Here is a 19082-nt window from a genome sequence, read left to right on the forward strand (position 1 = left end):
ATGGGTTTTAAAAAGTTGTTTTTGACCTTACATGGGTAGATTTGGACAATTTATGGAAGGATATGCTGGGGGGGGAAATCGGTGATGATCAAAATAGTGGTGTTTTGGTTTTTATGTGATTTTTACAAATAAGTCGTGAAAGGTTCTGGAATTAGGATTGTTTGTGAAAGGGATTCTGTATGTTTTATCTTTTTATGAGTAATTTGAAATGGAATGAAAATGAATTTGTATGTCTTTTTGTAAAGGTTTTACATGTTAAACCATATATAAATAAATATCATTAATAAATATCTCCACCTAAGAGTGTCAAAAATAAGTCTTTATGCTTTGCACAGGCATTCCAGTGATCATGTTGACCTGACAATAGGATGCACCCGACGTGGTAAAATCTCTGCCCTTGCAATACCTTGCTTTGGTGGAAGTTTTATATTCAGTTCAAATTTATAATGTTACTCTCCTTGTCTTTTGCTTCCTGTAACTTTAAGGAGAGCCAAGCAAATGCATTCATGTCCCTTTGCTAAAGTATTGGGTCAGTGACAATCCTTCAGATGGCGTCACTTCTGCCCAGGGTAGAAACCTTATCCATGAGGCTAGAGAGGTGAGGCTGCTAACCAATCATCCCTCTAAGGGTGGTAAAATACAGGAGGATCTCATGGAGAGAGACTCACCTCCTGGGGATAAGTACGTGATTAGGAGGCACAGCCCCTTTAAATCTCAACCCGCTAGGCTCACGATAGTACCTGAACCTTATGGGTCTAAACTCATGCACAAACCCATGTGTTATTGTGAAACATCGAACTATCCTGATGTTTTAGGTACTGGGACGAAGAAGTACTCGAGAACGATATAAGCAACTGAGAAAAGTATCAGAACAGCTTTGGTCAATGGAATGGACGCTACGTCAGGGCGGGCCCTACTATATCAGGGCGTCAGAAACAAACAAAGGCAAACGGGTAGCGAGGAGAGTACTAGAGAGAGTACAAACAAGTGTACCGAAGAGAGTACTGGCACCGGAGAGAGAAAACGAAGGGAGACAACAGTCAAGGCGGAGGAAGAAATCGAGAACCAGAGAAAGATCGAAGGTGGGAGAAAACCCAGAGGCAGGCTCCAGAAGCTGGAGATGTGGAGGATGTGGTTCAAGGGAATGCACAAGGATGTCTCTCAGGCCGAAGGGGTGATGGCTGTGGAGAGAGCAGAAATGAACAAGGGAATAGGCGCCGCACATGTTGGCAAAACGCCAAACATTTTACAAATGAAACTTGGTGGTCAGTGGGTGAGAGTCAACACGAGCAAGAGGAGGAGTGGCAGAGCACCCCTGTTAACCAGAAGTATATTGTCCATAAGATGCTTGGGGAGTGTTGTACCAGTCGGCCATTATTCAGCCCTATGAAGGGACAGAGATTGGGTTGTGGTGGCGTGACCTGTAGCGGGTGGACTGGGAGGTCCAACAACTGCACTGAAACCGCTAACCCTACCCGTGCGCACAGCTACCTACACAGACCTGAACAAAGTCCAGACAGGTGGTGGCTGGGCGATCTGTACAGAGGGAAGGAAAGTTGAGTCCCTGGTCCGCTTCCCGACAGCCAGCTGCACAGCCCCCTAGAAGCGAGCCGCAACGAGAGGGGAAAAAGGCGATTGACCATCATGAAAATCCGAATCAGTGAAAACTCCTGACACCCAGTACCAGGTAACAGGAGTTATTAAAATTCCAGGAGAGTGACTAAGGAGAGCCTCAGAGGGACAGGGAGGAAAGCTTGGGCACAACGCGCTTGCCTTGGAAGCAAGACGATGTGTAGCAACAAATGGTTTGATCCCCGGGTTCGCGCTTAGAAACTTCTGGGTATTAAGTGCATTATAAATACCCAATTACAAATTACAGGGCACCAATAATATCAGGAGTGCTTAAAGAACTGTTAGCTCAACACGCACAAAGAGTAAGAGCAGTAAAATAACCAAGATGACCCTCACCTTTGCTGTTGGGATTACAGTCTGTCAGTACGGTGCCGGAAACCAGATGCCCCTTTAATCGTATTCAGGGGTTAGTTTCCCAAATACAATCCGAAGAAACGCGTCATGGGTCTTCTGGAGCATCATTGACGAGAGCAGAGTTCTCAGGAGGGAAATCATTGATAGTGACGTAGCGGTCCTACTGGGCACACCCCAGAATCAACTAGGGCTGGTCCATCGAACCAAACCCCAATCATCTTCTGTTTTCAGTCTGTTACACATTGCTGGTTGGTCAACACCAGATCATGCCAAGAGTCTCATATTTTCAGTTTAAACCTTAGCTTTAACTTCCTCAAGATAAAAAGAAAACCATCATTGTTTTTGTCATTTCCTAAATCCCTAAAGAAATAGAGAAAACCATAAACCATTTTGTGATACAGTTCCCACGCCAGTTCCACAAAAAGTTGGTGCTGGAGAATCGAGAGGGACTCCAGAAACGGCTTCATTGTCCCAGTGGGGGCGGATCAAGAGATGTGTAAAACCCAGAGATTGTGAAAACCTCAGTAAGGGAACTACAAACTTTATTAAGAACTGTGAAAGACATTGGGGAACCAGCTAGGAGTAGGGAGTCATTCTATTATCCCCACAAGAACTTTACGTGATTATTTTATCTTCTGTTGTGTTACGGAGAAGCCAGAACTTTTATGGAACTTTTGCTTTAAACAACCTGAGGCGTTTGAACACTTTGCATCCAGGAGGAGGGAGTCATTCACCTGGATTACAAACAGAGGCTGGACTTTATGCTGTTTTGTTGTAGTGACAGGGATAGAGTAGGAGCCTTTGTGAGCGAGACAGTGCCTTTTTGTTTCGACTCACACAGACTTCCTGACGAGCACCCGAGTTTCTTTAGTTTAGGTAGGGAAATCCCTTTAGAGTTAGGGATAAATAGGTTTGTTTTTTCATTTTTATAAAAGTCTAAGCAACCACTATGGCACCACTTGGTAAATCTCTTCATTCCTTGTTGCCACAGGTCCCCTTCTAGAATGTTCAACAAAACCCAAGTTGATAATAACTTTCCGGCGAAGGTCGCTGGTACTTTTTGAGACTTAATAGAGACAGTTTGACAGATGGAAGCGCTTATGATTATGTTCTTCGATTAGTGTATTATTCTTGTCTGAGGTACAATAGAGGTGGAGTTAGGCAACAAAGGGAAAGGAAAATGGGTAGCCTAAAATCTGTGAAGGCTACAGATCGGGAGAGCGCACTTGTATTCTTGTGATACTTTTAACAAACTAAGAAAAGCATGCAAAACAAATCCTCCAAGTTGTCTGTATTCTTTTCTCTTCTTTAGAAATGGTGATGGAAGAGCTGTGCTTCGCTCTTCAGTCCGAGAGTTTCTGTGCAGTGAGGCTATGCACCATCTTGGCATTCCCACCAGTCGAGCTGCAAGGTATGATTTGTCCATTGTAATAGAAAAGTAGTTTGTATAGACACAAACGAATAGAGAATATTGTTCTGTGTTTTGACTTTACCTCTCTGCAATGGTGTTAGTTAAACACGTTATTCGGTTTCCACCATTAACACTAAATAAAATACGACACATAATAATTTAATATAAAAGCAGATAAAAATGTTCTCAACAAACATTTAAAAGCTTCAACAGTGTACTTACATAGGTCATTAGTAAAATGTGCCTCTACACATGACGACACAAAATCAAAACATCTGAGACATGCCTGATGTTCTTAGTTTTAAAGTGATTTTTTAGCCATAAACGTCTCAGGTCCAAGAGTTTTGGACAGATAAATAAAAAGTGAGTCACATCCGCAATGGTGTTTGGTGTAAGGAAGTCCTGGTATCAACAGTAAGACAGACACAAGTGACCACAGTTCAAGGGTGTTTATTGAACTTTCACAAGGGTGAGATAAACGCCTATCTAAACCTAAATCTACAGATGGGAGAAAGGTACGACCATCAAATAATAATACTGCAGTCCTAGTGGAGTCTTGTGAAATGAAAAGGGCCTATACTACAAAACCTATTGCCAATCCCTACTACTAATTTACAAATAATGTGGGGTGATGTTCATGAAAAAGAAAAAGTGTTCACAAAATGATTAGTCAGGATGTTCGGGCCGTTGGCCTCCCTTCCCCATGTTTTCATCACAGAAAAAGGCGGTTCACTTGAGCAAAGCACACAGGATACAGTTCCATTTACACAGTTACTTCTTGCAAGTCTCTGGACTCAGAGGGCCTGGAGTACAAAAACAACACAGAAACGTTATTTTCCTTTCTCCAATATTCAATTTGGGTGTTCACCCTGGATCCCCCTCTTCCGGGCTCATATCCCTTTCAAACTATGTTCGGATAATTATTTCTTGGGTGACTCACGGTTCACCCCAGATCCTCCTCAGCGAGGCTCATATCTCTTTTTTTCACTCAATTAGACTCCCTCAGCCGGTCTTGGACCAATTGTGATATACTTTAAACTATCAAAGACTTTCGAGTGTGCACAGGGTTTAGCTTGACCCGTTGCATGATTACTTCAATCTCGATATTCCTTTTTCTCACACTCAGTATCAGTTAGATACCTAACAGAGACTTTCGAATGAGCACACAAGTGGCGCTGGACCACTCTTTGCATGGTATCTTTTCTTGACCTCCCAAAGTACAATTCAACTACTCCTTTTGGTTTCCAATTATATCTGAGTCGCTCTTTGCAAACACCTCACGCACTCTTCTCTTTGTACAATGATGCCGCTTGCAACCTTGATTCAAAATACAAGCTGGTTTGGTATCAGTCTCTCCGACTCACCGCCTGTGCTGTCTTTTCTGAAGCTGCTTTGCTGTAGGAGACAAGGACAGTACAACGGCAGCAATCGCTATCCCTGTGGGGAAGTGTGATGGAAGTCAGGTGGGTGTAATAATCCGAAATTGCCTGACCTTGCCTGTCCATGGTGTTGGGACACGTCGGGTATACGGCTCTGGTGTTAGTCCATTATCGCTCACAGTGAACTATCCATGAGAAAGTGTTTGTGTCGGAGATGAGGGAGGAGGGGTGTTGAACTCTTAGGTATCCTACCTGATGGGATGGGGAAAAGGTATTATTGGGAAGGGGATGCCGCATTTCACCCTCCGGTGTCCCACTTCCACTCCTCGAGGACCCCTCATCCAGGTGATCCTCCCACACTGGTCCACCCCCATGAAATGGATCCAAAAGCGATGGTCGTGTCCTGGCCACCTGGATGACAGATCCCTGGGGACTAGCGGGTGAGACTCCTTCAGGTTTCTCATATACCTTTCCCCTATGGGAGGTGGATATGACTGGTCTTTGTCCAGGTCTTTCATTGTTAAGACCAGGGAAAGAACAGGGATGAGATATATCCAAGGACTCTCACATAGTCCACAGATTCCTTTTTTACTGTGGAGGTAGAGGCGAGGTGATTTTATTGGTCTCTCAAAAATAACCAATAAACTGGCTCGAGTGGTTGACCCTGGTTTTATGGGTTCATTTTATCTTGTGTGAGGTTCATGGGATTCCGTCTTTTCCCAGTCCCATATTTCTAGAGTTTTGGGAATAGTTATTAGAGTGGCAGCAGTCCTGGGGTGAAAACTCTCTATAGCAGTGGTCTTCAAACTTTTTTGGCCTGGGCCCCCCCCCCCCCCCCCCCGAGCAAAATCTGGGCAGGCCGGGCCCCCCCAAAAATGCCAAATGCATGGTATTTATTGCGCGCCGTCACCGCACCCTACTCCCAGTATAGTCCCTGGGCTCACCCACCTGCTCCCATCACAGTCGCTAGGCTCCCTCATCCCACTTTTACCCAGTCCCTGGGCTCTCCCCACCACAGCACACACCCTGGGCTCTCAACACCCTGCTCGCACCACTATCCTATGGTTCCCAGCCATCCTGCTCCCACCACAGTCCCTGGGCTCTCCCCATCCCATTGCCAACACAGTCCGAGGGCCAGTGGTGGCTGGTGAATTTTTTAAGTGGAGGGGCATAACTATTTCCCCCAAAAATGCCGTAGAGACTGAGCGCAGCAAGGGAGCCCGAACAAATCAAGAGGGGTTCAGGAGGTTTTCCCCAGTGAATTCTTTTAAAAATAATGGGCTAAAATGTTGCATTGTAGAGCATACGTTAAATATGAAATGGGTGAAAAGCCATACAGTTTGAAATTGGTGCTGGGGGCTCACGGAGCAGGCATGACATTTTATGATAGATGTCCAGTAAACAAATACCATCCCTGTCCCTTGGGCTCCACAGCGCCTCAGAAGGAGAGCGATTTTGGCAGGTGGGTAGGGGGATGTTGCAACAAAGGCATTTAGGCATTTTTAAAATGCCTTTGTTGTACAACTCTCCTTCCCTCCCTTCTATCCACCACTTGCCAAAATCAGCTCAATGGACTAAAACAAACTAACACACACACACACATTCATTCATACAGCAATCACTCTATCATTCACATGAGCATCCATCACCATACACTCACTCATAACACAAGCGTACATGCATCCATCACATATTACATTTTTTTTTAAATAAACATAAGCGTATCTTCTGCATTTGCCTGCGTGTTGTGGGTGCTGAAACGCCTGGTCCAGGCTGCTCTGTCCGTATGTGCGAGGAGGCGTACAAGCTCCCGCCTCACACATACAGACATGCAGTGCCCCAGCCAGCATTTCCAATGAGCTATGCAATGCTGACGAAGCAAAACGCCCCAGCCTTGCATGGCTCAGTGAGCATGTGCGGCTGGGGAACTGAACTGAACTGTCAAAGGGAAATAGTATTTCCCTTTGACAGTTCAGCCAACTCAGGATGCAAAATGCTAGTGTGGGCCAGTCAAAATGGGCCACCTTTTTGGCCAATGTGGGCCAGTTTGATGAGTTACTTCACTATGCAGTTAGTCATTTTGACCATTTTTGCTGAATAAATATTCTTTACACACAAAGCACCCCCTTGGGTACTATTCAAACAGTCTGTGACTAAAGGAATTAATATCCATTTACAACTGCAGGCCACTTTTTCATTGGTACTTGAGAAAGTTTCATGCTTCAGCCCTGCTATGCGACCATGTGAGCCGCCCTGCCCATTTCTTTCAATCTAAAAAAAGTTTTTTTTTCTTCTTTTTCTATTTCATGCTGGGCTTTCACGGCCCCCTAGGGATGCGGCTGGGGATGCGGCTGTTTGAATACCGCTGCTCTATAGGGAGATGGAGTGTCCTGCAAAAGAGAGGAAAATGTAGGGAAATCCCGACCCACATTAACTTCCTCACGGAGCCCAGGATTGATGGCTGAAGATATTAAACACAACTCGCCCCTGATGTTAATGTATACAGGTTTTTTGGGGTATATTTCATTGTCCCCATGTACATAAGTAACTCTAACTAAGGTAGAGTTCTCGAGGTCCATGGTTGTGACCAAGTCAGCTTTTCTGGCGGTTTGCTTCCTATCGGAGTCAATTAGCTCCTTCACTTGCTTCCCATTCCCATTCACCCAAGCTTTTTCATATGTGAAGTCAGCAGAAGACTGACATAAATATATGCTGAAGGTCTCTCGATCCCCTTCGGGTTCTTTCAACTCTTCTCCTTTTAAACAGCACATTGCCATAGGCTCTTCTTTAAAAAAATGTTTGCACAGTGGCTGGCCAGTGGCTGGCCAAATGCCCATTTTCTCTACATGAAAAGCAGATAAGGGAGGGTGGTCTGCTTCCTCCCTTTTAGTCTCTTCCCTACCTTTAGGGTTGGATCTTTTGGCTTCTATTCTTTCATTCGGTATCCATACCTTGATTTTATATGACCCTCCTTGTCTATCTACTCCCTTTGGTTGGGGTCGATGGGTAGGTTTATAATCTTTCTGTTCTTTACCTCGATGTACCGAGTGGAAGTGTTTGGCTGCATCCCAATGGTTCTGTGCAGTTTCAATGGCCATGGCTAGGGCAGGTCAATTTAATTGTAATACTGCCTTTTGTAGAAAAGGGGTTAAGGAATTGGTGAACTGTTCTAACGTAATAATTTCTATCAATTCTTGCAGGGATTTGTTATTGATCCAAAGGGCTACTGTATTTTTGGTACGTTCACCCATTTCAAGGGGGGTTTCTCCAGGATTTAATCTAATGGCCCTCAATTTTTGCTGGTAGAAGTTACAAGTTTGGCCCACTCTCTTCAATAGCCCTGCTTTTATGGATACAACGGTGGCTCCCTGGGCAAGATTGAGTAGTTGGTAGGCGGTCTGTAGTTCACCTTTCAGCAGGGGCTCCAAATAAAAAATTTTAAGATTTTCTGCCCATCCTAACTGTTCGGCTAATCATTCGAAATTCAAGAAAGAAGTTCCCTAGATCTACGCCTTCTAGGTATGGTTGAAGTATCCCCTGTGGTAGTAGGGGTCTGGCTTGCAACTCAACCTATTTAATCAAGTTTTCTTGGAGCCTTGTTTCGGCTTGCATTTGATGGGCCACCAACGGGCCAATGACAGCTGCTAGGTCGCCCATTTCTTCCGGTGGGGTAAGGGTTTCTTCGGTGGTCTTTTCTGAATCAGAAAAAAACAGGTTTTGACTCCTTCAGATAAAGTTTTGAAGTCGCCTGATCCTTCTGAATCTGATTCCGCCGAGAGTGGTTTAGGAAGGTTAGTCTTTAACCCTGATGGCCCTGCGACCAATGGTAATTGGGTACCAAAAAAAAAAGGTTCGGGAGTGCGGGAATTTAGGCTACTAGGTCTAATGAAGGCAAAGGCTGGTCGGATTTTCAATAGTATTCAATCCTACTGTTGAATATTATAATGGGAGAGTGGGAGGGTATCTAATAGCACTTGAGTTTTAAAAAACGGGTCTTGTTGACTAGTTGGGATATGCAGTTGAGAGAGCAAAACCTCTTTAAGAGTGGATACACAATCAGAGTCAAGGAGTTCAATGATTCTATTTTCCCCTTCTGGTGGTACGACAATTATGAGCATGGATTCTCAATTTTTATCATTTCAGTCACATCCCACTCTGGCACCATATGTAATGAAGGCCTGGTATTAACAGTAATACAGACACAAGTGACCACAGTTCAAGGGTGCTCATTGGACTTTCACAACAGTGAGATAAACGCATATCTAAACCTAAATCTACAGATTGGAGCAAGCTACGACCATCAAATAATAATAATGCAGTCTTATTGAAGTCTTGTCAAATTCAAAGGGCCTATACTAAAAAACCTATTACCGATCCTTACTACTAATTTACAGATAATGTGGGGTGATGTTCATGAAAAAGAAAGAAGTGTTCACAAAATGATAAGCCAGGATGTTCGGCACGTTTGCCTCCCTTCTCCACGTTTTCAGCACGGGACCAGGCGTGTTCATTCGAGCAAAGCACACACTCTGGCTTCTGCGGCACGAGGATACAGTTCCATTTACACAGTTGAATACCTTCTGTGTCCAAGCCTCTTTACTTATTGCAAGTCGCTGGACTCAGAGGGCCTGGTATACAAAAACAACACAAAAACATTATTTTCCTTTCTCCAGTATTCAATTTGGGTGTTCCCGCTGGATCCGCCTCAGCTGGGCATAGAGCCCTTTCACAACAAAAGTTCAACGTTGCAGCCCCCTCTTCCGGGCTCAGATTCCTTTCAAACTATCAGATAATTCTTTCTCAGGTGACTCACGGTTCACCCCGGATCCCCCTTAGCCGGGCTCAGATCTCTTTCTTTCGCTCAATTAGTCTCCCTCCCCCAATTTGTGATATACTTCAAAACTATCAAAGACTTTCGAATGTGCACAGGGTTAAGCTTGACCCGTTGTATGATATTTTATTTATATCGCACCCATACACAAGTGTTTCAGAGTGCGACGAGGCAACGGAGGGGAACAAGGGAGGAGAAAAACAACAATCTTACTAGGCTCAGTGACATTGAGAATGCGCAAGTGCAAGGGGAGAGGGATTGTGGACAGTGCAGGGGGCAGGGGAGGAATGGAAAGTGCTGAACACAGGATCAAAACGATAACAGGTAGTGCTGCCAGCAAGTGCAACAATAAGACGCAGACAGCGGGTGTCTAATAAGTGCAGGAAGGGGACTGTAGGGTTGCAGATACAGACCAAAGTGCAGGGGTTGCCAGGAGGCAGTGCTGGTATGCGGCTGGGTGGGCCACTGGGTGGGCAGGGATCTGGCTCCCAAAATCAGAGGGTAGCCATATGCCCAGTGCCAAGCAGATCGCGATCAGCAGGGTAGAGGAAGATCGAAGGCAGAAGCAAAGAGGAAGGTCTTGAGGTGCTTCCGGAACCGAAGATGGTTCTCTTTTCCAGGGAGGCAGGGAGACTGTTCCAGAGAGAGGCCCCAGACAATGAAAGAGATCTACCACCTACTCGTTGTTTGGAGAAGCGGCTGACCCTGAGGGAGTTGGAGGTGGATAGCTCGAGTAGGACAGTATTTCCGAAGGGAGAATTGAAGTATTGCGGACCCAGGCCCCAGAAAGCCTTGTGGACAATGCAAAGGGTGTTGAACTTAATCCTTGTAGCCACTGGAGCTGAGGAAGAGATTTCAGGACTGGAGAGATATGATCCCTGGGCTTGAGGCCAAGGACAAGTCTTGCAGTCCTTTTCTGGATGAGTTGCAGAGGGCGAAGAGTAGTTGCAGGCAGATTTAGAAAGAGGCTGTTGCAGTACTTCAGCCTAGAGAGATCCAGTGCTCTAGAGACAGTGAGCTTCTGGGGGAAAGAGAGGAAAGGAAGAATACCTCTGAGGAGCTGAAGCTGGTAGTTTGATTTCTTAGCGACATCAGAGATGTGAGGAGAAAAGGAAAGCAAGGAGTTGAAGATGACCCCGAGGTTCTTAGCCTCACAGGTGGGAGCAGGGAGAGGGCCAAGGGAGGCCGGCCCGAGAGTGATAGGAAAGGAAGGTGCATGTGTGCCGATGAGGAGGATCTCTGTCTTACTGGCATTAAGGCAGAGGTTGTTGGCGGCACGCCACTCCTGGATAGCAGACAGTCAGTCAGAGATGATAGAGGGAGAGGAGGTGGCAAAGGGGAGCCTGAAAACGAGCTGAGTTTCATCCGCTAGGACTGAAAATTGGAGCAGAGAGAAGCAATGCAGTGGGTGCGAGGGGTGCCAGGTATTGTTTGAAACGCCAGGGAGAGAGGTTAGACCCCTGAAGACTTTTATAGATCGGACTTTTCTGGAAATCTCATCAGGGGAGAAAAGAGGAAAGGAAGAGAAAGAGGGAGGAGAGGCGAGAGGATGGACAGGATGTCCTGGGTTTTAGAGATGAAATGAGAGGCCAAGGCCGTGCAGAGGGCCTGGGAGGGGACAGGAGAGGTAGAGACTGCAGCAGGATTGGCCAGCTCCTTGCAGATTTTAAAGAGTTTAACCGAGTTGTTAGATGCCTCATAGATGCATGCTTGGAAGAGGGCTCTCTTCTTAGAGCGGACAGAGAGCCAGTTTTGCTGTTGGAGCAGGCGGCAGGCCAGTTTGTCAGAGGATGCAGAAGAAGCCCGCCATTTCCTCTCAACCACCCTACACTTGTTTTTAAAGGTAACAAGGTCAGAGTGGTAACAAGAATTGCACTTGGCTTTGGGCTGCAAGCGGATCCTAATGACAGGGGCAAGAACATGGAGAGAATCAGAGATAGCAGAGTGGAGTTTGGAAAGGGCAGTGTCAGGGTGAGAGTCAGCCAAAGGTGGCGGAGGGGGAGAGAAAGTGGCAGCGAAAGCCTCAACTGACACACGCTTCATGGGCCGGATGACCGAGAAGGTAGGTGGCAGTGCTGGAGTAGGCTTGGCATGCGGGGTAGAGTTGGAGAGATGGGAGGAAAGGAGAAAGTGATCGCTCCAGGAGAGAGGAGTGGTGATGGGGCTTAGAGATTGGGAGGTCAGAGGAGATGAGAACATCCAGAGTGTACCCTGCAGAGTGAGTCGGGCCAGAGGGAAGAATAGAGGGAGGTTGAGAGAGAGAGAGTCGCAGAGGTCGTGAAAGAGTACAGAGGAGGGCACTGGAACCAGCCAGGTGGATATTGAGGTCTCCAAGGAGGAGAAGTTGAGTGGTCAAGACTAAGAGGGAGGAGTAGAGGTCCGCCCACTCAGAGAGGAAAGAGGTAGTCGGACCAGGTGGTCAATAGATAGTAGCAATGGTGAGAGAGTGGCTGGGAGAGAGAGAAAGCCTACAGACAAGGCATTCAAAGGAGGAGTAGGCCTGCATGGGAATCACAGAGGTAGGAATCCACTCCAGGAAGATCATGCCTACCCTTCCACCGGGCCGAATAGATCTGGGAGTGGAGAGGATCTTGTAGACATCAGGGAGGAGAGTGTCATAGCTTGTGACAGAGCTGGCCGTGAACCATGTCTCGGTGAGACTGAGGACGTCGAGGTCTAGTTCATCCAGGAGGTGGCAGATGTCAGAAGTGTTAGACAGCTGAGCGAGAATTGAGAGTGGCAATATGGAGGAGGTTGCTAGCCTTGAAAGACTTCCGGGGAGGGGTACAAATCAGAGGTACGCCCTGCTCAGGTGTAGAAGGAGCCAGGGGGGGGCAGAGGAGGAAGGAGGATGGGGTGAGGAGCCAAGGAGGGGGCAGAGGTGGGAGGCAAGGAAGCCAGAGAGGAGAGAGAGGGCAAAGCAGAAGGAAGGAAGGAAGGAAGGAAGGAAGGAAGGAAGTTGATGAGGCGCGGGACCACTGTCATGATCTCTGCTTCCAAAAGGTCAGGGTTTTCCCAACTCCCTTGGAAGCAGATCCATAACCCAGGTTCCGAGTGCCAACCAGTCCCAATTGGGACCTTTTGGACCCAGTCCTGGCGCCAGTGGCACCAGGCTCATAAATATGCCCAGTCCCAGCGCTGGAAGCGCCGGGCTCATAATGCTTGGGTGGACTTACCTGCAGCAGACCATGCTGCTTACTTGCCTGCCAGTTGAGCCTCTGATCCCCTTCTGTTTGGAACTACTTTTCCTGTTGGGTGGGGCTGGAGCCACTCCCTAGATTCAGAACACTGGAACTCTTCTGGAAAGCAGGAACTCTTTTCTTACCTAGGCGTGGCTGTGGAAGGAGGCACCGAAGCACTACAGGAGGCTATTTAAACCACACCCGGTGGATGAATCTTGCTTTGCGTTATTCTGCAACCTCTGCAGCAGAACGCTCATCATGTCTTCTGCATCCGTCCTGGGCCTAAGGAAAAAGGCTTACCATCCTGAATCCAGTCTTCAGCAACACCTATAAAGACAAGAAAGAACAGGTTAGCGTTCCGGCATCTGAAAGGCAAAGGCTTACCATCCTGAATCCAGTCTTCAGCAACACCTATAAAGACAAGAAAGAACAGGTTAGCATTCCGGCATCTGAAAGGCAAAGGCTTACCTACTCTTCGTGCGCTCCGGAGGTCTTCACACTGCATTCCGGCATCTGAAAGACAAAAGCTTACCAACACTTTGCACGCTCCGGAGGCCTTCGGCGCTGCATCCCGCATCTGAAAGACAAAACAAGGTGCGTTTAAAGACATTGGGGAACTTTAATACTCACGTGCCATTACTCCTTTCCACATCTAATCCAGTGGGTATTCCGGCACCCTGCAGCCGCTCCGAACTCGTACCTGCAAAATAAAAAGACAGTTAGAGCGCATCGTGAAGCAGGCAACAAGTGCTTACTTACGTGCTTCCAGGCGCTTCTATTCATCACACGGGCTCCATCTTCAACTCACTTCAGCCCGTCATCCGCCATCGCCGGAACCCTGCAAAACAAGAGACATCATTACTAAAGACTTTAAAGACATTTGAATGACTCGAAACTTACCGTTCGTGCAGTAAACGACGGACAGCAGTCCTCTGAAGTCAAGAGGCCTGCGCTACCTATCCAGTGAAGAAACTGGTTACAGCACCCTGCCCCGAGGCAGATGGAGAGCTCGGCATTCACTTACCTAAGGTGAGAGCGTTAACCTTTGGGGGTCTACAGGAGAGGAGAAGAGGAAAGAGATAGGGACACCCCAATAACCCCAGTTCATTAACCCCATATTTTCTATCTGCAGACATCTTACTCTACACGTCAGGCATACAGTGCACAGAGGTCCAGCCCAAGAGCCAACCGGGTGCTACACATCACCTTTGGAGATACGGTAGTCGCCCAGTCAAGACCGGCGCCTCTGCGAGAATCAGGTGATCGTTACAACCACTTCCATCTCAATATTCCCTTTTCTGACACTTGGCATCAGTTGGATACCTAACAGAGACTATCGAATGAGCACCAACGTGGCGCCAGACCACTCTGTGTATGGTATCTTTTCTTGGCCTCCCCAAATTCAATGATAAAGTTCAACTACTCCTTTTAGTTTCCAATTATATCTGCGTCGCTCTTTGCAAATGCCTCACACACTGTTCTCTTTGTACAATGTTGCAGCTTTGGGTAAGAACGTTCAGTAAGTGTGTGAGGAGTTGCTTTGCTGCTTTGTTCCCTCGTGTGTGGACAGTCCTGCTTCACGATCATTTTCCAAGCTGTTCGTATCTGTTTGGATTGCTTTTACTGCGACTTGCTTCTTTTTGCCACGGAAACGCTGGTTTTTGGCATGCTCCTCCTTCTGCTTTGTCACTTTCTATAACTGCAGAATGCCCGCACTTTTGTGCGTGCGCATTCGGGGAAGTGCGTGAGGAGCTGCTTTGCTGCTTGGTTCCCTCGTGTGTGGACAGTCCTGCTTCACGGTATGCCTTGCCGTATTGTTTCATGTACTGTGGACAATGGACTCTAAGTAAAGCTGAACGGGATCAACAGCGGACATCAGTAAGTGACTTCAATCCAGCACTCCAACTAAGTCAATGCCTAGTCTGGGATGCCCAATGGAAGCCTTTATTTATATATTTTTATGTCAAAGTTCTTTAAATCTGGATGATGAACCCTTATATAACGCCCCTCTCTTTGAATCTCCCCGACCTCACTGAGCCAAGAAGTAGGTTTGTTTTGCAAATTAAAAGGTTTATTTGAAGAATTGAACAATATATATCACACTTTTATGAATAGAACAATATCTGAATAGGACATTTATGAATATGAACGGTGATCAGCAATGGGTAATATTATAATATCAGCAATCTCTTTAATCAGTTAGGAGTAGGAATGGAAGGATACTGTAGCAGAGAATACTGTATATGATTCAAGGAAATGCAGTGATGGGAAAATGCAACACAGAAATAAACTTGATAGGGTTTCAATCAAAAGACAATATGATCACTCTTTCCCCTGTGACTACTCACTCCCCCCACTATGCAATATGGAGAGATGGAAATGAGTGCACACAGGTTTCAGGAATACAATCAATAATGCAGTTCAATCCCAGTTCCCCCAGCAAGCGTAGAGAAAACAGGTATGATTTTAAAATAGGTCAAAATACTTTGAATGTGATTGCAACGAATGGAAAAATATGCTAAAATGATTTTAATTCACTAAAGGAGATTCAGGATAAGTGAGAGTTACTTTGGATTGGTTCAGGTCAACACTAGCAATGATTCATGAATGATTATCTGATTGAAAACGAATCTCAGCAGTTGCAAACAAGAATCAGCTATTTTGGCATGTGTTGAAATGTGTTGAAATGGAGCTAAATGGCAATTTGCGGCAATTTTTCTGCGTGCGTGAAATGCGATTACGAAAAATAATATAATGAATTGGAATGTCATTTTGTGTTTCTTTTTCAATCAGCATTGCTATTTCCAAGTGGTTTCAGGCTACTTTGTGCGTAGCCCAATGGTGGTTTTTGGCAGTGGTCTCCTGTTACCACTGACATAGACAAAAGTAGATGGTGGCCTATTTTTCAGGTTTTCACTGCGCAATTTCTGGTGATTTCTAGCGAGCAGCATGCTTTCCAGTGGTCATTATGATGTTTCTGCTGCCAGCAATGCACAGTGATGTTGCAGGGCTTGGATGAGTGGGTTGATACATCCCACAAGCCCCCCTCTTGTGATGGCCGTTGATCTTCCATCAATGGAACTTCGCAAGACTGGGATCTCGGCCTCATCTCTCCGGATTCCACAAATGGCAAAGTTTATTGTCTTTTCCTCCATCAGGGGTGGATCGATCGGTTCTCCTTGCCAGTTCTTATGGGAGTATTGAGCGATACCCTGGGCCCCTCAGATCTTTGCTCCCGGTCCCCGGGTTGTCCTCCTTGGTCAGTCTCCATGGTTTATCTCTCTCTCGCTCTCTCTCCTAGGATGACCAAGCAAAAAAACATATTTGTAGACATTTCCCCACCACTATTAGTGTAGTGGGCGGACATATACATTTTATAATCAGGAGACATTTGCTTCATTGTATTTTATAGACTATATGTGGAATATTATAGGGTTGGAATTTTATGGATCTGGAGTGGTCCCCTCTGGGGTTCCAGAAGACTTCTCCAGTTGCTGCAGAGTGTGCCTAGGATGGCAACACTTCAGTTGATTAATATGGACCCACTTATCTTCCCCCTCTGCCAAACTGCCTTTGGGGATGCGGATCTTGTAGGCGACTGGTGAGATCTTGTCTACAATTTCAAAAGGTCCCTTCCAGGTAGGCAGAAATTTTCGCTGCTTGGCCTGGTTCCTTTGGAAATTGTATAGATAAACCCGGTCTCCTACATTGTATTCCTTTCTGGTAATCTTTAAGTCATAGTGGGTCTTCATGCTGTCGGCTGATCTTTCTAGATTTCGCTGAGCATAGGCAAAAGCATGTTGAAGGTGTTTTCTTAAATTTTCAACATACTCATGAGTTGTGGCGGCATTGATCAATGGCTGCTCTTGGGTTCTATAGAGCAGATGCTGGGGAAGCACCATTCTGCTTCCAGTCATCAGCTCAAACGGTGACATTTTAGTTGCAGATGAAGGGGTAGATCTGATGGCCATTAGGACAAGAGGTAATTGGATATCCCAACTTGGCCCATAATCCGCCACAATTTTTTTTAATATGCTCACAATGATTTTTTTGTAACGTTCTACTGCACCATTAGAGGCTGCCGGTAAGCAATATGTAGCTTCCTTTTAACCCCAAGTATCTCCCACATCTTGGTCATTACTTCGCTGGTGAAATGGCTACCTCTGTCTGACTCAATCCTTTGGGGTAGTCCAAAACGCGAAAAGATGTGGTTGATCATCAGTGCAGCTGCTGTTTCTGCCTTGCAGTTTGGGGCCGGGAGACATTCCACCCATTTAGTAAATAAGCATGTCACGGTCAACATGTACTTATTTCCCCTAGAGGAGCGAATCACGGGCCCGATGAAATCTACATGCAAATCTGACCATGTCATCCCCCTCCTTTGGAGAGGCGCACGGTGTAACGCTCACCTGATTCTCGCAGAGGCGCCGGTCTTGACTGGGCGACTACCGTATCTTCAAAGGTGATGTGTAGCACCCGGTTGGCTCTTTGGGCTGGACCTCTGTGCACTGTATGCCTGACGTGTAGAGTAAGATGTCTTAGGTAAGTGAATGCCGAGCTCTCCATCTGCCTCGGGGCAGGGTGCTGTAACCAGTTTCTTCACTGGATAGGTAGCGCAGGCCTCTTGACTTCAGAGGACTGCTGTCCGTCGTTTACTGCACGAACTGTAAGTTTCGAGTCATTCAAATGTCTTTAAAGTCTTTAGTAATGATGTCTCTTGTTTTGCAGGGTTCCGGCGATGGCGGATGACGGGCTGAAGTGAGTTGAAGATGGAGCCCGTGTGATGAATAGAAGCGCCTGGAAGCACGTAAGTAAGCGCTTGTTGCCTGCTTCACTATGCGCTCTAACTGTCTTTTTATTTTGCAGGTACGAGTTCGGAGCGGCTGCAGGGTGCCGGAATACCCACTGGATTAGATGTGGAAAGGAGTAATGGCACGTGAGTATTAAAGTTCCCCAATGTCTTTAAACGCACCTTGTTTTGTCTTTCAGATGCGGGATGCAGCGCCGAAGGCCTCCGGAGCGTGCGAAGAGTTGGTAAACTTTTGTCTTTCAGATGCCGGAATGCAGTGTGAAGACCTCCGGAGCGCACGAAGAGTAGGTAAGCCTTTGCCTTTCAGATGCCGGAATGCTAACCTGTTCTTTCTTGTCTTTATAGGTGTTGCTGAAGACTGGATTCAGGATGGTAAGCCTTTTTCCTTAGGCCCAGGACCGGATGCAGAAGACACGATGAGCGTTCTGCTGCAGAGGTTGCAGAATAACGCAAAGCAAGATTCATCCACCGGGTGTGGTTTAAATAGCCTCCTGTAGTGCATAGGTGTCTCCTTCCACAGCCACGCCTAAGTAAGAAAAGAGTTCCTGGTAAGAAAAGAGTTCCTGCCTTCCAGAAGAGTTCCAGTGTTCTGAATCTAGGGAGTGGCTCCAGCCCCACCCAACAGGAAAAGTAGTTCCAAACAGAAGAGGATCAGAGGCTCAACTGGCAGGCAAGTAAGCAGCATGGTCTGCTGAAGGTAAGTCCACCCAAGCATTATGAGCCCGGCGCTTCCAGCGCTGGGACTGGGCATATTTCGAGCCTGGTGCCACTGGCGCCAGGACTGGGTCCAAAAGGTCCCAATTGGGACTGGTTGGCACTCGGAACCTGGGTTATGGATCTGCTTCCAAGGGAGTTGGGAAAACCCTGACCTTTTGGAAGCAGAGATCATGACACACGGTGTGTGAGGGATGTTGGCTGAAATTGTGCACACACAAGACACCCCTTCAAGTATTGGTCGAGGTCCTGCCCCATGTGTGGCCAGTATGCAGCCTCTCTTAAGATTTCAAGTGTTGTATGAAACCCCCTATGACCGGCTGTGGCCGCATCATGGGCGTGACTTAACATCAGGCTTCGGAATGAGGTAGGTACCACCCACTGATCATGGCCAGCTAGGGATTTCCTTACCAACAAACCGTCTTGGATTCAGAACATTTTTGGACATTTCATCAACACTCTGAGGTCCTCTTTCCCAATGTAATCTGTATCCGTCAGGGGAAAGTTCTCAGGGACCTCAATGTGTTAATAAAACTTACCAATTATTGGATCCCCTTTTTGAGCCGTAATCAAATCAGCAGCTGGGGTCTCCTTACTCCATTGTGCAGTTGAAAGATCACTGTGAGCATTTGTCTGGGACCTAATGATAGCAGTGACCTGGATTTCCCCCAACAGGGATTCAATCTCTATTAGATCTCCTTGGATGGCCCTGGTTTTGGCCAGCTGATCAACTAAGTAATTTCCAGTTTTGTCTGGTCCCTCTACTTTG

General features: G+C 46.6%; 1 protein-coding gene across 7 annotated transcripts in view; it reads left to right on the forward strand.

Moving 5' to 3' along the window:
• LOC138569804 (protein adenylyltransferase SelO-like) overlaps positions 1-19082 on the forward strand; it is a 1380025-nt gene that overhangs the window by 435055 nt on the left and 925888 nt on the right. For all 7 annotated transcript variants that reach the window (XM_069648140.1, XM_069648139.1, XM_069648135.1 and 4 more), the window contains one exon: positions 3299-3397. In XM_069648140.1, the coding sequence (XP_069504241.1) occupies positions 3299-3397 (99 nt within the window). The remainder of the gene's footprint in view (positions 1-3298; positions 3398-19082) is intronic.

The sequence above is a fragment of the Ambystoma mexicanum genome, chromosome 2q (assembly GCF_040938575.1).
Source record: "Ambystoma mexicanum isolate Mex_15411 chromosome 2q, UKY_AmexF1_1, whole genome shotgun sequence".
Taxonomy (NCBI): domain Eukaryota; kingdom Metazoa; phylum Chordata; class Amphibia; order Caudata; family Ambystomatidae; genus Ambystoma; species Ambystoma mexicanum.